At 37.8% G+C, this 19,994-nt stretch overlaps 1 protein-coding gene across 9 annotated transcripts in view; it reads left to right on the top strand.

Moving 5' to 3' along the window:
- PALLD (palladin, cytoskeletal associated protein) overlaps positions 1-19,994 on the top strand; it is a 210,787-nt gene that overhangs the window by 173,002 nt on the left and 17,791 nt on the right. For 8 of the 9 annotated variants that reach the window (XM_030023196.2, XM_041124885.1, XM_030023453.2 and 5 more), the window contains 4 exons: positions 10,590-10,725; positions 13,110-13,211; positions 13,782-13,832; positions 15,353-15,574. In XM_030023196.2, coding sequence (XP_029879056.1) covers positions 10,590-10,725; positions 13,110-13,211; positions 13,782-13,832; positions 15,353-15,574 — 511 coding nt within the window. The remainder of the gene's footprint in view (positions 1-10,589; positions 10,726-13,109; positions 13,212-13,781; positions 13,833-15,352; positions 15,575-19,994) is intronic. The other variant, XM_030023278.2, reaches the window with a different exon arrangement.

Raw genomic sequence — 19,994 nt, 5'->3', positions numbered from 1 at the left:
TTTCAAGTTCCTTTCTGTGTGCTGTGAGGGTGACAGCAGCAGATCGAGCCTCTGCTGTGTCCCTCTTTCGCTGTTATGCTACGTTCACACGTGTTCTCACTTGAGGAATTAGCTGTGCTCTTTCTCATTCCCTTTGATCTTTGGTCAGAGAGACAACTCTGCAAGGATGCTTCCCCCTTCCCCATGCCCCTCACTTCCCCAAGCCTAGCAGCCAGTCTGGGTGTGCATGTGATGGTGTGTCTATCTCCTGGGACAAGGCAGCAGCCTCAGGCTCTGAGCTGAGAATGAGGTGGTTGGCTGTTTGGCCTGCGTTCCCTCAGGAAATGTAGTCCAGATGGGAGCTGGATCACGTTAACCATACTGAATGTATGTGTGTATAATTTATGTATATGTATATACACATGTGTGTGTATATATATACGATGAGCATTTGTCATCTGAATTATAACATTAAAACATAGTAAAAGATATACTGCATGATGCAAAAAAATATCTATTGTTACGTATCTTTGATGCCAATTTTTCCCTGGCCTCTCCTTTTTCATTTTATTTTGTAGGTTACTAAAGTCTGGTGTGTCTTGCTGAGTAAATCATTCTGTTTCCCATCATTCTCATACCACTCCCGAACAATTTTTCTTGCCTCCCTTTCCCCCACTGCTTTTGGTATCTTTGCTTTGTGCTACAGTCTCAGTTCTTTTTTTTCCCCTACCTTCACTTTTTGCTTCTTTTCCCTCATCTTTTGCTCCATGCTCACAAATCCTCTCTTCTTGAACACATTTATCTTTCTGAGACATTGTGGGTTTTGAGCCACTCACGGTATCCTATAATCTCAGCCTGTAGTCTCACCATGTACTGCATGATTTCCAAGATCCATTGACTGAAAAGGATGATACTGTTTCCTGACAGTGTGCTGTACAGACTGGGTGCGAGGAAGGAATTGGAGCATTCAAAGTTTTGCTTCAGCTCAGCATCTAAAATGCTAGTCAAGCCATTTAGCTTTGTCTCTGCTTCTTTGACTCTGCTTCAGTCATATGGTGGTGATACTAAGAATATGATAGTAGGTTGCTGAAAGTGAACTAGGCAGAGTTTGAAATACCTTTCATGAAAAGGAGGTACATTTTTTTACTAGACACTCCAAATACACTGTTTGAAGTGGTAGGATTTCCTCTTTAGACAATAACTTCATGATTTATTATATTTTAACATCAGTGGAAGTAGACACAGACCTGTCATTGCATTTAGATACTTCAACACTTTCATATCAAGTGCCTCTAGCAGATAAAATGCTCTTAAAACAGTTTTCCTGTCTACTTTCAATGTTTTCATGGCTCCTTTCTCTTGCCTTGTCTTTTTTGTGTGTGTATTTCAGGGTTGGTAAATCACTGTTCATATTTTGATTACATGGTCTTTTTACCATGGTTGTTTACTCTCTTCTTTCCCAGGCATAGGTGCTGTGACACTGGTAGCCAAATATCTGAAAGAAAACAATAAATATTTAGCCTTGTCAGAGTCTCTTGTAATTACCACAAAACGTTGTTAGGCAGAGTAAGAAATTCTGCAGACTATTTTCATAAGCTATGCATCTTGATATACTGTGGAATTTATTGAATAATTGTTTAATTTTTCATACATTTCAATGATTGTTTCATTATTAAATCTTAGCACAATTACAGATCTGCTCCTCAGAATCAGTACTTGGGCATCATTCTTATTCAGATTGCTTTTGTGGTAGAAGCAGAATAAAGGTAAAGTAAAAAACATTTCAGGTGGAGGTAATTATTTTTGAGTATGGTCAGAGGCAGCATCAGTGAAGTTTTCTGTTAAATGGAAAATACAGTGGTTGTATAAATAATAGCAGTCTTCATTTCTCCTCATGGAGTCAGACCTTCCATCCATCAGCTTTCTTCAGGCATTTCTCTTCCAGTGTATGTATCATCTTTGTTCTACTTAAAAGAAAAATTAACCCAAGGAGGTGTTGTGCCTTTTTTACATAAGAGGTCAGACAAAACATTTCTAACTCTTTCTTCCATCCTCATACTCTGTCTGTGAGCCCATGAGTAGTAAATACCATGCTAAAGTTTCAGCTAAGGGTTGACGTTTTCCTTGGGTTTGGGTCCTGAGACTCTGTGGAAGTGACAGCATTATCTAAACACGTTTGATCAAATGAATATTCTTTCCAGTCGATAGATTTGGAAACATTGCACTGGGGTTTTTTTGTTTGTTTGGGGTGGGGGTTTTTGTTGTTTTTTAACAACACTTAGTCTTACAGCCTTGCCTGAATCATGGGAATAGCTACTTATGAATTTACCACATTTTATTTGGACATCTCAATCATGGAAAGCAGCTTTGTGTCATCAGTACCTACTAATTCACCTTTAAATATTTTAAGCATTTATTTGCAATAATTGTATGGTAAATGTTTCAGTTCAATAAAATAGATATAATCTTTCCAGTAAGCTCTAGACACTTTGTAGTGACCAGCATTTTCAAGCTGTGACTGTGGTGGTGTTAGCTGAACAAGCTTTGGGAATAACCTTTTTTTTATTGATGAAGCAGCTTTGATAAATTCATGTCTTGCCAGAGCACAGTGTTATTAAAAAAAGAGAAGTGCTCAAGTAAAACTTGGCTGGAGTAAGATTGTTGGATATTGTTCTTAAAAATCTCAGTTCTTCCTTTCTTCACCTAAAGAAAACTTCTAGGGTGGGTGGGTGGATATGTTGGACTCAGGTTAGCTTTCGGTTACAAAAGACTTGCAGGGAGCAGAGTTAATGTGACAGAAACCTAGAATTGAGGGGGTTTTGTCCACAGTTAAATCTGTAGAAGCTAGAATCTGGTCTTCACTGTTCGTAGAAAAAACAAATTATATCTGTATGAAGAGAAATAAGTATACTTACAAATTCTAGGTAAGTACATACATAGGTAAGTTCATGTGAACATTTGTGGAAGAAAAATTAATCCCATGAGAAGGATTTAGTGGCTATTTAGTGAATATTTAAATAACAAGAATGTAAATCCTACTACAAAAAGGTGTGGAGTCATCCAGCCTGGAGAAATGGAATCTCTTTCTAAGTATAAAAAACATGTAATGTCAGATATATGTATATCCTTTTGAAAGCAACTTAAAAAATTACAGTATTTTCTTAAACTAGACACTTTTCCTTAAAGTGGACTTTTTCTTAAAGTAAATATCTTCAGTAGTATTACCTTAGTCACAAACAGAAAAAAATCTGACTGTACAGAATTGGTGAAAGAACATGACTTTCTGGAAAAGAATGGAAGATGGAAGAGAAAACATTGTTTTCAAGACAAGATTGTCTATAGTATCTTGTAAAATGTCATTAAATAAGCTGCTTTTATCACTCTGCATAATAAATTCAACTGCTGTTTCAATGATCCCTAGAACCTTAAATCCAAATCTTAAAGGAGATTCTGTGGGAATCATGAAAATAGCAACATCAGAGAGAGATCTGCACTTTTTTTTCCCTTCGAATCAGAGCTGCTGGTCTCTTCTTGCAGCTGTGTACTGTGACTTGTCCATAATTCTGTCTCAAATAGCACTGAAGCAAATATTTTAGTAACCCTTATGTTCCTTGAGTCAGTTAGCAATGATGGTCACAACTCTGAGGAAAAGCTACACTTCTCCATCTTTTTATCTTACAGCTTTCAACAGTCTCCCAGTACAAATGCCAGCTTTCATTTTGGAGTCAACTGTATTGCTGTCCTATGTAGACTGGACATTTACTTTTACCATTCCTGTAAGTTATGTCTGTCACAACTGTAAAAAAATGGAGGTTACCTACAGTATGATTGATGTGAAAGTAGCAATATGTAGGAGGAAGTACCTTGATTAAGAATTTCAACATCAAACTGAGGAAAAAGGTCAGGGTGTTTTCCTGCTTCTGAGGGAGCTCACCTCATCTCTGTATGCTGCCTATTCAGTCACATCTGGAGTTATCCCTGGATCTCAGGAAAATATATCTGAAGACAAATATTTCTGTAACTGGAAAAACTCTAGCAAATATTAGTGTTTGCATTCGTTCCCAACCCCCAATTTTCTTAAGCTATTGCTCCCGTCCATTAGACCATTTTTGTTTAAAGTTTCTTGATTTATTGTGTTGCACCTTCTTTTCCCATGGCTCGGATACTACTAGTGGCTGTTAGGCCAACACCTGAGTGGTTTATCTGTGATATCAGATCACTTCTTGTTGATTGTGCTAAGCAGCAGCTCATACTGGGGGCTTTGTTTTTGCACAATGTAACACCTATGCACGTGATTATCATGAAATACATGTCTATATCAGCTTTTTTGAAACGTGATGAATGCATTTTTGTTCCTCTTGAACTTTGAAATCCAGGTTGTGCCCCAGATCTAATCAATTTAAGTTGCTCAAAAGCAGAGATCAAGGATTTAACATGGAGACACACAGACAGTTGCCAAAGTAACTGATCTACTGTATCCTGACAATCATTGCATCTGGAATTCTTAATTTTCAAGATGGTTTTATCCTTTTTTTTTTTTCTAAATGGTATTTGAAGATGCTTAAGAATGTTGTAAGATGACGAGTGAACTTAACTAAGGGAATTAGTACATATACCTCTCTGTTGAAAAGAGAGGCAGGCTGTTTGCAGCATTGCTTTGCAGCTTTTTTTGGTCTGCAGATTTTTTTCTTCAGAGGACTTAATTTTATAACTTCCTTATTTTAAGCAGATCTGAATGCCACAGAAACATCTGTGAATGTAAAAGCCAAGTACGGTGCTTGATAGTTGTGGAGACCTTAACCAGTAGCCTTTCATCAACTGGAATAAAGGGTAATATTTTGGATATATTACCTTTTCTGAGTCCAGTGTAGGTTTTTCTTCACATGCTTCTGACAGTTAACTTGTTCTTCTCAAGATTTCAGGACTGTGAGGACTGTGCCAGCCTTTTCTACGTTCAGGAGCAGTCAGTGCTTTAGTGATTTCTTCTTGGCCATCAGTTCTAGCATAAAGCTGGTAACAATCATAAATGCAGATAAGGTTATTGGTTACAAAACAAGTAGTATTATTTAAATTGATATCCAAATATGTGGACATCTTTTGAAAAGCATATGGCACTTGTGTTTCTGTGGTAACCAGTGCAGCATGAGGCAGAGGGAAAACTTTGCTCAAGTAGGGAAGTTCAGTTCGAACAGGAGAATGAAAAAGAAGTAATTCTTCTTTTAATGAGTAAAAATGCATTTTTAAAGATAACCCTTAGAAAAATAAATTTTTGTGGTAGGCATGCAGTTTGTAGCTGAGTTGTTCTCTGTGCTATCTAATCATTAAGAAGAATCAGCTTGCTCAGAAATATATATTATTCATCTCAGTCTTGATCCTATCCAATGCTGAGGCATGATTTATTTATTTTTTTCAACTATGGTTTCATAACCTTTTCTTGGGTGGTAGAAATAATTGAACTTTTGTTACCTTTGTTTCACTTAGAACAAGTCATCCTTAGTCAGGTCTGTGCCTCAGGCATTCCCTTAATTCAGATGCATGTAACGTCACATTACTGAACAGAGCTGACTCCTGGTCTCCACAGCATGTATGACAAGATCAGACTAAAGCGATTTTTATATGCAGCTGCAGCTTCAAAGTTTGTGACCTGTTACAGTGCTTGTAGTAACTTTGTTCTTACAGTAAGTGAAAAATGTATTAAGTGGGCAGAAATTAGCTGTATTTTTGGAAGGCTTTAGTTTTAAAGGAGAAATCAAGTTACTGTTCATTACCTCAGTACCAGAGAATTGATTTGGATTTCTGTGAAACTGAGCCATGCTGGCTGCAAACAGGAATTTGTTCTTGGAAGGATAACAACAGCCAGCCTGTTGCCCTTGTTTACACTGTAAAAGGTACACAGGAAAAGAGGGAATCACATCCAGCGTGCACTCTGTGTAATTAAAACATGAAAAGTACTGCTGGTTTGGCCTTCTTTCTAAACAAATGTTAGGGCAAATGCTCAAAACTAAGGAGAGCCAAGACAAAGTTGCAAAAATCTTTGCTGTCAAAAATCTCTGTATGAATTAAGATGACTGAGTTTTGGCAATTCTGTTGCACCCTTTCTGACCAAAAGAATTCAGACTTGTGTGCTTTTATCTACATCTGTATTCAGGCCCTCAGTGACTTAAGCGATGCGTGTTTCAGAGGTGCTTAAAATCTATGTGAGTTGCAGCCTGATTCTCAAAGGCTGATAGTTTCTTTGCACATTTGTGGTGGTGGTTGTGTGCTCAAGACTAATAGTGTCAATATCTTGAAATATGCCTTCTGAACATACAAATACATAAATGAATTGGCAGAATGTTTTGTTTGGTATTATCCCTGAGAAAAGATGAAAAGAAAGGTGGTGAGTCACTAAGCAAGACACAAATCTTATGCACTTAATGCATCCAGATAAGGGCATGTAAGGATGGTGAAAAGTATTTGCAAAAGCAGCTGAAGAAAGTTTGCTGCCAGGCTATCTTGACATGTAAACCATCTCTAAGCTGAATGGAGCTGTGCTTTGGAGGATAGATTTACCAAGGACCTCCTATTTCTTGCCATTGCCTTGTAGCCGTTTTGAAATTCATCTTAAGAATGTATGCCTTAAGAGCTAACTTGGTGTGGGGGTATGTATGTATATATATATATATTTATGTAAATATTTTAAAGTGTATATATGTAGAGAAAGAAAGAGATTCTAAAGACGGGGTGGAAATAGAGAATGTGCAGGAGGAATTACATTTCCTCGTGCACCTCTTCTTTTTTTTTTTTTTTTTTGTCCCAATTTAAAGTAGTCCTGAAAGAGAGGTTTTCTAAAGGCATTTGAAGAAATTTTGACTGATACTCATTTTTATAATTACATTTTTAAACTGACTACTTCCTTGCTTAAATACTTATTTGTAAATGTAAGTAAAGAGAAGAGAATCTATTTTTCAGTCAAGTTGCCTTGACCGGGTCTTGGATGACACTTCCACACCCTCTGGGTAAAGCTCAGGATGTTCTGGCACATAACCAGAAATCTGGAAGGTTGTTAGGGTGCCTGCCTTTCCTATTAAAAGCCACCAGGGATCCCCAGGCCATTGCTGAAATATTTGCATACCTTGTTCTTAAATAAAATTCCTTAGCTTCCCTACATGACTTGTTCCAGTGTTTAACTGTCACTGTTGGAGGGTGGAGAAAGGAGAGCTCTACATTGTTTTTGTCGAAGCTAGGCCTGTTGTGCTTCAAGCTGTTGTCTACTTATCCTCCTCAATAGACATGGAGAATCATTGAATGCCAGCTATTTTCTGATGTTTTATGTTTGATTCACCTCTCTATCTTAATTCTCCTCATTTCCTACCTAAATAAACAAGATATTTTTTGTGTGTGTGTGACATAGCTTGTCAGAAAAGCTATGGTTTTAAAACCATCTGACAGTTTTCTTGTTCTAAAACTTTCCAATTTGCTGTATTTTTCTTGAAGAGCAGTGGATAAACTGTATTCAGTGTCCAACAGCAAAAAATAAAGGAAAACAATGAAGTTTCATGTCTTATGCTAATGTGTCCCAGAATTATATTTCTTTCCCTTTTGAAATAATGGTGTTATTGTCCAAGTTTTAATCTCACAGATTCTTGAGAGACGCTTAATACGTTAGTGCTAATTTTCTATTTGTATTGCTGTCATGCTTTGAACATTTTTCCTGAGTTTCATCATCATTAGACCACCTCTAGACTAATTATGAAGATTATTGTAAATGACAGTTGTTACCTGCAAATGAGTTTCAACCTCTGCAAGTTCAGTGTCATCAGCCAATTTGAGAAACACGCTTTTTTATTTCACTGTTCCAGTTGTTAAGGTTCAAATACTAAGTACTGAACTTAGTATACATAGACCTTTGAAAGAGCTTATTGGTCTATATTCTTCCAGTTTGATAGAAAAAAAAAAAAAAAAAAGAAACGCTACTCTCTGAATAGCTTTTTCAGATAGTTATGCAGCCATATAAAAGAAATTTCAGCCAGACTGTTTCCCTGATTTACTAGGGAACTTAACTGCAGCTCCTGAAGGCATACTCAGAAGCCATAAACTGAAGTGTATCAAAGGTATTTCTTTTTGCCTATCTGCATGCCCTTCAGCCTGACAGAGAGAGAGATGTGAGGTTTGATATGATTCAATTTCCATTTCCTTATTATCCTACATTGTTTTGAAATGGACTGTAATACTGTTTTCTTATATTCAGTATGGACGTTGAACTTAATGACCTGTAATTCTCTTGGTTCTCCTTCCCCTTTTAAACATGGGTGTGTTTGCTTGGGGCTTTCTGTTTTCAGAGATAACTGGTAATGCTTCAGAAAATGCTTTCACTTGTTACTTGAAATCCACTCCAGAGCACCTAGCCCATCCCCCTCTTTTTGTGCAGTGTTGTGACTTTCTCAGGTACCTTTACAGCCTATTGAGTGGCAAGCATAAGCAGGCCTTTTTCTGCTAAGACTCTTTTTATCATTCAAGTATGAAATTTGTAAGAATGTGAAATGAAAACTATTTCTTAAATGTATCACTTGGAATTTTTGAGGTAGGATGCATGTCTCCATTAAAAGCTGGCACAGGGCTTCTTCAAGGTGAAGCCAAATTTGAAATTTGCTGCCTTGAAGTTGTCTGGATTTTTTTTGTGTGTGTGTGTCCGTATCTAAAAAGCGACAAAGTTGGGTTCCATGGCAGTGCTCGGCTGGGTGGGGTAAGAGGCTGGAAAGTGAAGGGGAAGACTGTGAGGAGAGAGTCAGATGCCACCTTCCCACTAGCCTTCCAGCAGTTGGTCCAGTCTTCCTGCGGGACATTACCTTCTGATTCCCTCTTACCACTTTCTCCTGTCCATTTTCCTTCCATATCTTCCTTTACATTTACTGTCCCCAAATTTCTTGAGTTACTGAACCATCTCTTTCTTGAAGAGACCTTACCCCTTCCTCTTAGCATTCTCTTATCTCCCTGTAGAAGGGATAGTTTTCCTTACTTCTTCCCCAAAACAGAGTGGAAGAGATTTTCTTTGTTACTGTGACTGAGAAGATCCCCAGCAAAACGCTGAGACAATTACTCTGCTTGGTGACTGAGATCTCCAGCTAACGGCTGAATGTTTCTAGGGTGAAGGATGTTGTTCTCTGGCTCTTTGCAACATTAGGCAAACGTCTGCTCTTCTTCTGCTGTGATTTAATGTGAAAATGCAGTTCTTTTTACAATAACTTCACCATTTTCCCATTTTAAATTTACTTTCAGTAACAGAATATGAAATGTTTTAGGAATTTAGACAGAAATGTTTCCAATTTTTGTCTTCTCCATCTATTCACTTAATTCCTTTTTGGCTTTTGACAGCATATGTGTATTGTTTCATTTTAACTAATGCTAAAAATTACCATTGAAAACACTTGCTGAAGAATGAAGTTTCTCTAACCATGTTACGGAAACATAGTACCAAACAATATCCAAGAAAATTTGTTATCTTGTATGATTCTTGTTTTCCATCTCTGTCCTCTGTGAGTTTGGCAATTTATTTGATTCGATTCCATATTTTGCATAAGTCATTTCCATGTAATGGGCTGAGCCCTATTCATGATGAAGTTAAAAAAAAAAAAAACCCAAACTAATGTTGAATCAGTATTGATGTTTTAAACGATAATGTATGACTTCACTGGAGAAATGGGTGTGCTACGAGTTTCAAATACTGATAGCAATGTTGATTTCTTCACAACTGTGTAAGAACAGCTGATCTCCAGTAGAAACCACCTTTATTGGGCATTTCTAGCAACAGAGCCGTCATAACATTACTGAAAAGTGTTAAATATTAGTGCAGACTGGAAAAAAATTTCCTATGCCATTCCAGAAAGTGAGAGCGAGACATCCTGAATGTGCAATCATAACTTGTAGACTGGTATGAGGAATACCTTAGCCCTGTGAATACAAACTGCTAAGTGGTTGCTATTCCGCTGTGAAACCCTGCTGCTGAACACTGCTTTACAGGGATGATTTTTCTTTTTGCCAGTGTAACCTAGACCCTGTGAAGTCTCTGGCTCTTCTTTCAGAAATGACATTTACATGTTGCCTTCTGGGTATGTGTTCAGAGATATGAAGAATAAACATGAAGTTAGGCACTGTGTATTGCAAAGCTGTAACAAGGAATTAGTTAATAAATAATATAGGAAATTAATAATTAACTTCCTTGTCTTACATCTTTCTGATCTTTAACCACCTGGTGCTTCACAGGAACTTAGTTTATCTTCCATCCCCACTTATCTAGTCATGCTTTCTCTTTCATGTTTCCTCTCACTTTGCTTTATTGCCATTGCTCATCAGTTTCCTCTTTAAGTGTATGGTGTTTACAGCCACCACTACACAATCCTGAGCCCTATTTTAACTAATGCATGAATAAAGCATAGTTTCAACTTTTGTCCTTAAACTAACCATTTAATCAGTGATGTGAGTTAGAAGGGACAGCATAGTAAGTAAGGTGTCAGACCTCTAATTTCAAAGACACAATGTCGTTTTCTTCACTAATAGCAGTGATTCCAGATAAATTTCTAAATAACAATGATTTCAGGAAAGCTCATGAATTTTCCTGTACTGTTTTGCAGGGGATTTCCCAAGAAAACAGGCAGAACTGCTAGGATAGCATCAGATGAAGAGATTCAAGGGTCAAAAGATGCTGTAATTCAGGATCTGGAAAGAAAACTTCGCTTCAAGGAAGACCTTTTGAACAATGGGCAACCGGTATAAAAACATAAAATACCCTGGAGAATGGGAGTGGGCATGAAGGGTAGTTTCTCAGATATGCTGCATATAAAATAATTGTGGCTAGATTATTTTTATATTTTATGTATTTGTTATTTTAAATTGCATGTCCAAGGCTGCATTTCCATAAGGAATGAGAGTATACATTTTGGCCTATTGTTCCTTCTCCTGTTGGGCAACTTTACTTGGACTTAGCAAAGCAATGGAGGGCTCAAAGATGATGAATTCGCCTAAGAAGCCTGCACAGCCTGCACATCAAGGGCTTTTTCAGCCTCAGAGGCCGTTTGCTTTTGACTGTTCATCACTGGGTGGCTGGCCAGTAAGCATATGCATAGCTCTTGATCAGTCCAGGCTCGTTCTACCTTTTGCCCAGCTGTCGGGCAATGAGGGAAGGAATAGGTGGTAGGTGGACATTGGAGGGGGACGAGGCAGTTCACCATGAGAAACAGACACATTAGGAATCAGGCATCATTAGATCCTGCAGTTGTAGGACTTTTTTGACCAATAGAATAAAAAACAACCTGTAGTACTAACTTACAGACTTTATCAAGAATTAACGGTCTGCTTGAGGAGTCAAGAAAGGAGGTAAAATGGGCAAGTGTATCAAACAATTGAAATGCACAGCCGCAAAGTTCTCCATTAATTTTTGTGCATTTTAACATATGCATAAAAGATAAAATACCAAATTCTTCCCACTCAGAGTTGATGAGAAGCAACTCTCCTAAGACTTGATTACAGTTATTAAGGCATTGATTTAAATGTCTTTGAAGCAGGAATCTCTTCTAAGAGGAAAGTAATTTTAAAAATGTAGACTGTTACCCCTGTTTGTCAATGAAGTGTTTTCAAAAGCATCTGAATGCCTTGGGAGACCTTTGTGTCACTGAAAGGTATTGTGCTTTAGGTTTCTCAGGACCATGCTCAGAAGTTTGCTGTTTGCTACTGTGTCTGAGATGTGGACTATGGTGGTTTAGTTCAAGACAGACCATGAGTCAGACTATCTACTCCACAGTTGCTGGATTCTGGTTCTCAATAAGGACAATGGAGTGAAGTAGGGAGAATGTTCAGAGCAACGAGTGCTGCTGTACTTACCTTTCCCCATTGACTGCATAGGGTTTGGCAGTTTCCTGTAGCAGTTAAGCAGAATCACTACCATAGTGTGTAAGTTGCCGTTTTTTCAAAGGAGGTGGGCTGAGCTTTGGAAAGTGAGAGACGTTTGGCCTGGACAAATGAATGGAATGTCCTGAGAAAGCCCACACGGCCCAAGGAAAAAAAAAAAAATCCCAACTGTGATCAGATGATGTGGGAGCTTGAACCAAGTAAACTCTGGGTTTGTGCTTGCCTTGAGGCTTTTGCCTTGCAGATTCTTGTCTTGAGTGATTCTGTTTGTGTAATCATGGCTGTGGGCACTTGGAGTGATCACAGAAGAAATTAAAGTGAAGAAAAGTTCATGACTTGCTTAGACATTTGTAACCAAGCCAATATTGGTACTTAGTTTTCATGAGTCTCAGCCTGCTGGTTTAGCTACAATATGACATATTTTAAAAATTAATTTAAATGAGCTTTTTAAAAAATGGAAGCATTAAGTGGATGTAATGTTTTACAATTTCCATTCTTTTTTCATTTTTCTGTTTAAATGAGGCATTTCACCATGTAATGAGTTTGCCTTTCATTCACTGGCATTTTTTTGCAATGTTGACTTGTAAGAAAGTGTCTAAGTGCCTGAAACATGTTATTGAATGTCAAAGGAAAATTAATAATGAAATAATTGAATTGTACACTTTTCTTTTAACTTGCTTTACCTTCTGAGTGTAAATTGTCTTTTATAAGCTCTCTCCTTAACTTCCAAAAGAACAAGAAGAATAGAAATAAAAAACCTTAAAGAATATATTTTTCTATAAAGCTGTCATATTTTTGACAAAATAATCAAGAAGTGTAGTATATCCTTAGCATTTTTGGCAGAGTTTTCTGCCGTGTGGTTCTAATGTAAAAATTGAGCAGAATGACTAGGAGTAAGGTTTGGGATGATTTGACATGCACTTTTTTGATGGCCATGCTGATTTAAGCAGTTCCTATTGCTCATTCCTGCCCAAGTTTCTGGCAAGAGGATGGAAACAAATGGCAGAGTCAGGGCAAGGGTTGCTTAAGCCAGAAGAGCCATTTGTAATGCAAAAAAAATGCATTACAAACTGCGGTAGAAAATTTCTGTTAGAAACATATTGCTGTTCTCTTTCATTAACATTACTTAAAGCACTGCTTACTGTCTAACTGCCTTGTAGTTCTCAATGAGAAATATGAACTTTTCTTTCTTCTTTTCCCTCATCCTCACCCCCCCCCCCCCCCTTTTTTTTTTATTTTCCCCCCAGAGATTAACATATGAGGAGAAAATGGCTCGTCGATTGCTGGGAGCAGACAGTGCTGCAACTGTCTTCAATATACAGGAACCAGAAGAGGAGCCTGCTATACAGGTGCCACATAACTCTATAATTCCATAGGAAAATAAAAAATTTCTTTCAATTTTTCTTTTTCAGAGGCTGTGATTCTCTTTAAAAAAGTTCTATATAAGACAAAAAATATACATCAGATAGGATGGTTTTGATTACAGAAGTCATATGTTATATATCAGTGAAGTAAACTGGAGGATCACATGCCTGTTGCTCAGCTTTTCCATACTGAATAAGGTTGAGAGTTCTCAAATGTCTGCTCTCTGCTTTAAACTCTTCCGTTTATCCTATTCTGTCCTGACCTTTAAGTCTCTCAAGGCAAAAATACATCTACTATCTTGAAACCATCTTCTCTTTATGTGTGTAATCTGCACTTTTTGGATGCAGACCAAAAACACAACAGAAAGTCTGCTTGAAAGGCCAGGTACACGTTCTCCATTGTTCAGATGCCAGAGTTACTATTCGGAAATGTGTAGCATTTGTTTGGTTATGTTACCACATAAAGTACATTCTCCTGACAAAAACTCTGAGAAACTGTCATGGATGTCTCTTGGTCTTCTTTCTGCCTCTTGATCTTTTTTTCTACCTTTGCAGGAAGCTCGCTCTGTTGGTGCTTCTGTAGTGAGTCCTGTGGATATTCAAAAGGTTAACATTTTCACCTTTTTCTTTCTTGCTTTTTTGTCCATTGTCTTCTGTCATCTTTGCCCTTTCCCTTCTACTGTTCTTGGTTAATAAGAAGAGGTCACCTAGCATTAATAACTGGGGAGATTTGGGGTGCACTCCGTTCAAGGTGTTAAAGTTGTTCTATAAGCCTCATTGTCTGAGTGCAGGTGGCTTAACCGCAGTAATGGTGTGCTCCAGTATCTTTCTGCTGTAGTGTTAACACACACTGATACTAACTGCCCTGCATCCAAATCAGCTGCTCTTTATATATACCATGTGTACTTCACGGTTTACTTTTATGATAAACTTCCAGGGAAAAAAAGAAATTAAAAAAAATGTCTGCAGTTTACAAAGGTATTTCTCTCTTCTTACATTTTTTTTACTGTTATTGAGGGTTATGATTAGTTCGGTAACCAGTCAGTAGAAAGGCTACATGTCATTCACAGACCAGAATCAATGGTAGAAGATGGGCATGTGAAAGGAGGCTTCATATGAGACTTGTTCTATCTTAGATAAAATAAGGGTCAGAGACAATGGTCAAAGGTCATTTGAAGGCATGCCTGAATTTCTGCTGACTGAGAAGAGCATTGGCTAACAGGGATTTTTTTTTTTTTTTCCTGCTTCTGAGCTTTCTTACATTCTGGCATTATCTTTATCACTAAGATTCAAAGCAGGACTTTTGTACTGCAAAGTAGATAGAGTGAACAGGCCAAGAAAGTACATAACTCTCTGTCACAGTAACCTTTCCCAGTACCTGAATAGCAAATTTAAACAAGCAGTAGTGTTTTACACTGGATGAAACTTTCAACTCCTCTTTCTATATCTTGAATACTCTTATGACAAATTTTGTTTTTAAGGAAGAAGAGGTACTTTTGGCCAGAGAAGAGGGACCATGGCAGCAGGAGTAAAGGGAGGCAACTATCATGGACTGCCAGTGTTGCCATTTTCTCTCTTTTTTTTTCCTCCTCCTCCCCCCCCCCCCCCCCCCCTCATTTTTACAGGCAACTGTAAACAAAATCATTTTAGCCTTCTGGTGCAGCCTCTGGTACAGTTATACGCAAATAGCAGATGTGAACCATATGGTCTTCTGGCCATCTGGAAACAAAAGCCACCCTAAATCTGCCTGTACCCTCAAGGAAATATTAGTGTGTTTCTTTTGTCTTTATGAACTGCTTCAGAATACTTTTATTCTTATAGGCTTTTTTAAAAAATGGAAAGAAAGCAACCAATGACTTTCCTTTCCTTTATAAATTAGACCTTAAGATAACATGAAATACAATTTTTGCCTCATACCAGATGTCTTCATTGTTTCATAGGGAAGTTATTGGAGGCACAGATTATAGTGTTTTTCTTCAACAAGATACAGTTTCCTTTTATATGTAAAACCTTAATGGATTGTCAAAGATCAGTAGAATATAAAAAAAAAACCCAACATTAGGAACAGATCTTGCTGAGCAATGTGTTGAAGCTGGACACTAATATGTACATTTTTTGTTTGACAGGAGTATAAAGTCTCCAGCTTTGAGCAAAGATTGATCAGTGAAATTGAATACAGGTTGGAGAGATCTCCTGTGGAAGAATCAGATGACGAGGTGCAACATGGAGATGAACCTGTTGATAACAGTATGTCACCATATTTTGAGATAAAGCTGAAGCATTACAAAATATTTGAGGGAATGCCAGTCACATTTACATGCAAAGTGGCAGGAAATCCAAAGCCAAAGGTAAGAAAAGAGTGTAAATATTTCTAGAAATGCTCTGAAGAGTTCTATATTAGTACCTTACAGTGAGCCCCTGGACCTTATGGGCTGTATCTTACAGGAACAGCAGACACTGTCTCTTTACAAGAAAGACTCCTAGCTGGTATAAACTGTCAAATCTCTTTTGATATCATTGGAATTATTTAGATTTATACTAGGCAAAAATCCTACTATGAGGCTTTGGCTCTTAGTTACTCTCCCCTGAGACTTCATCTCAACTGTTTTACCTAGAATTTTTTTACTTCTGTCCTTTTCAGCATTACCGTCAGGGTACATCTGTACCACAGAATGCGGTGCAACGCTAGAAAGTCCCATGTGAGCTGGCACAGTAGTCACAAAAGCAACCTGATCAGGTTAACATGGGTAATTATCTCAGGCACAGCAACATCCTAATGCAAAAATATGCTGCTTCTGGTTCAGGAGCCAGCATGGTATCTCTGCATTCTTCAGCATTGCAGAGTTTATATCTACACACCCTAACAAGACTCAATTTTATTGAAAGTTAGAAGAAGGCATAATAAAACACCATAAGCTCCCATATATCCCAACAGCAAGATGAGACATGATGGTGAGGTTTTAACGATGAGCTTCTGAGGGAGGGTTGGGCTTGGGAAGCATTTCCTTTTAGCAGATGTAAAAGTACAAGTTGCATGATGTCAGTAGTCTGGAAGAATGCCTTCCTTTGGTAGGTTGTGTTTAACCATTTCAAAAATTGCTTGGCAATCGACTGACTCATTGTGCAGCAGGCAAACAGCAGTAGCTTCTTCAACTTCCTTGCCAAAGCCAGTATCTTCCCCATGAGGTCCTTGCAGTTCTTACAGTGACCTCTTGTGGATAGAGGCTCTTTTCTTCTTCGACAAGATCAAAGATGCCTTATCTCTTAGATAAGATCTTCACAGCAGCAGCCACATCCAAATCTTTCATCTAGTGTAAGTTTTACAGGTATCTAGGATTTTGAACAGAGATAAATGCAAATGACTTTACATGTCCAATTATATAGGTGTATGATACTGCACAAACTGTAAAAAGAAAAATGGACTTTCTCAGGTAGCAGAGAAAGAACAATGGAGAACTATGGCCACATCTACATTAACAAGTAGTGCAGACCAGAAGAAGCAAATCTGTAGAATGAGATAACCATCCCTGCATGCATTTCAGGAGGTTTTACTTCAGGCTAGCTCTAATCTCATCCCACAGACTGAAGCAGATGCAGCACATTAGATGTGTTCTTGGAGCACATTTTCTGGCTTAGTTTCATCTGAAAGGAATCCAATTCTGTGCTCCAAGACCACAACACGATGTGAACCACTGCAAAGTAAGTGGGGCTGATCAGTATAGTCATGTCAAAAAAGCAGTCCTGCTTCAAACTGAAGACATGCACTGAGATTAGCCCAGTCTGACTGAAACCAAGCCTTTGATGTCCAGTGTTACTTTTGAGATGACCACACAGAAGAGTCTGTTGTGCTGAATAAGGGTAGAAGACAAATGGGTTCGTTGGTGTTAGAGCTGCAGTGTGCTGGAGAGGTACTCTCTTTGCCTGAGGCTTATGACTAGGTTGCTGGATGACCTATTATGAGTCAGCCTTAGTCAATTTAGCCATTCCCTAATTTTCACAGTTTTCAATTAAGGTGTAGTTTCACAGTCATCTTAATCTGATTTAAAACAGATGAAAGAGGATGTCTCCTTTCCCTCACTTGTTCTGGCGTTAGGGATTGCACAGCCAAGAAACCACGTTGTTAGTACTTCCCCTAAAGCATAGCATTGTAAAGGAGTATCTGATGTGAATGCACTCTGATTCAGATACAATGTTCTGTTTTTCTGCAGTGTCAAAGCATGCACATTAAGAATTGATTTGCTCTTGCACCTGGGACTATGACCCTTTATTCCGTTCACTTGCAGATGCTTTGTGCGATTTGTTAAGTTGCTTGGGATGGAACCAATTTCAGTCCTATTGGATGGCTACTTGCTAGCTGGGCTTTGCAAATGTCAAAGGCTGTATGTATCTTCCCCTCATCTGCTGGAGCATGTCAAGATAGCAATTTTGAAATGCTCGATGGCTGAGGGCTGCCCTTCTGCTGTCATTTGTTGAAGCTGGAAGTGCTGCCCCTGAATAAATTCTTTACTTTGGCAAATGAAAAGCTGGAAATAATTTACTAACTTGAAGCTCCTCCCTTCTAAGTGTTCTGTCAGCTCTGCCAAGGAATGGCTTTGGGAAGGACTGTAGTGTTTCTAAAATCTGGCATTCATTACAAGGGCTTTTTCTAAGCAGGGTTATTGCCTTGATTATTTTTTTCCCTGAACATGCCATGTAAATTGAATACTGATGTGCAAATTCTGTCTTCATAAATATGACTTTTAAAATCTGAGTCTACTTTTGTTATAACCTTCAGTGTAATGTAAAACTGTTTTCTCATTAAAATGAGAACCTGTGGTGATACAGGAGGGATTGTGGAATACTTCTTTTTAAGGGATATTTCTATTCAGAATTAGGACAATACTATATGAAAGGTTAATTGAGACGTGAACGTTGCATAAACCTTGTACTGCTCGCTCTTTGCATAGCTGAATATAATTCATAGTGATTAAAAATGCCTGTGCTGCCCAAGATCAAAACCCCTTTTGTACTGTGTATTCCATTGTATTTCTAGTCGTTACACATTGGTTTCTGAAAATCTGGTATGAATAAAAGCAATCCAGATGCAGTGCTCAGTGCTTACGTAGTTTAATGGTACATTTATTAAAAGGTATCCTAGAAAGAAAATACTTCACTGCAAGGGCCATTGTCTCCAGCAGTGGTAGTGTTTTACTTATTAACTCCATGTCAGATAAAGGTAATATTAAGAATTTACTCCTCATAAGTAAAACCCAGTGATGCCAATGTTTTTAAACTTAGTGGAAATGAGTCTTGGACAACATATGCATGATGTTTGGATAGCTGGTTTAGTTAATATTTGCATGTATTTCCATGTAATAATTCCTTGCATGTCTCCTGATATTTCTGATAAGTGCATTGTTATTAAATAATTACTACTTAATGCAGTAGATTTCCAAGCAACATTATGACACATGTAAAGCATGCAAGTTAAAACTCATTTTTTGCAGCTATGTTGTTACCAGCATCCATTAGCATGTGTATATAAGTGATCAAATATCTCTTGCATCTCCAGTAAGTGCTCTGTCAGCAGATGAGAAGACATGACTAAATCTTTTGTTAGCACCACAGAGTCTCTGCAAGGCTGCTGACAGACAAAATGGGAAACAAGTATAACCAGCTATTGAGGAAATGAAATCATTTCTAGTTACACATAATGCTTGTTAATATAAAAACCATACATGGTAATTAATTTTTAAGGGAAATTTCCACTCATTCCCTCCAAAACATTCACCATTGGTTTTTTGTGAAATTTAAAAGTATATCCTTAACTTTTCCCCCCCAAGTGAATGAATTTAGAGCTTTGAAATGTTGACACGTATGAAGAATCTGGCATATTAAACTCTATCAGGAATTGTGCTTTGCTTTGTCACTTAATTTTTACTGGAAAGCCAGTACCCTTTCCTCACTGTAAGACCTAAATTCCCACTTCAAGAATTAGACTGAGAAAAATGTGTGTTTTCCTTGTGCTAAATAGTCCCAGCAGTGATGCCGCCAGGACAAATACAGTTGTACTTTGTACAAGTTAACCATGTAAAAATTGTGTAGGATTCTGCACGAGTGACTTAAGAAACGCTGAACACCACTGATGTTTGTTACAGAGTAATACACGCTTCAGAAATGACAAGTAAATAATATTCTACTTAAACATGGGTTTGGGGAGCTGACTACAGCCTTCCTAGTATAAAATTTTTCACATATTCCTGTGTGTGTTTTCATGCATACACCACGTTTTTCCTTTGATTCCAGCAGATTTCAGTTTGGGGCTTTATATTACTTTTAAAATATAGCAAAACCCCCCAAAGCTAGGTCAAAATATTTGAATCTTTTTTCGCCTTAAATTTCAGGCATTAAAAACACATACATGTTTTTTGTGTAATTTATGGATTACTATAAGATATTATTCTGCATACATCATTTTTTTGGCTCACTGCAAGTAGATCTTGGGTCAGCCAGAGAATAAAATTATGTATCAAAAGTAATGGAAAAGACCTCTATTTGATAAATAATGTAACTGTTCTGTACAACTTGGAACTATACTGGTGTTGGCGTACAATTATTAAAGGCTATCTGTGTGCTGACTTGCTTTGAAGTATTTCCTCTTGCTTTGTAAAGCTGTCCATTTCTATAGATGTCTGTCACATTGGGGTGACACTGTTGGTTTCAATCATACAATTGTACTGAGCTGGCCCGTTCACATACTGAACTGTTCATTGCCAGCGTGAGCGGCTG

Source organism: Aquila chrysaetos, chromosome 1 (genome assembly GCF_900496995.4).
Source record: "Aquila chrysaetos chrysaetos chromosome 1, bAquChr1.4, whole genome shotgun sequence".
Taxonomy (NCBI): Eukaryota; Metazoa; Chordata; class Aves; order Accipitriformes; family Accipitridae; genus Aquila; species Aquila chrysaetos.
Note: the sequence above shows the minus strand (reverse complement) of the source record. Positions and strands in the feature narration are given on the sequence as shown.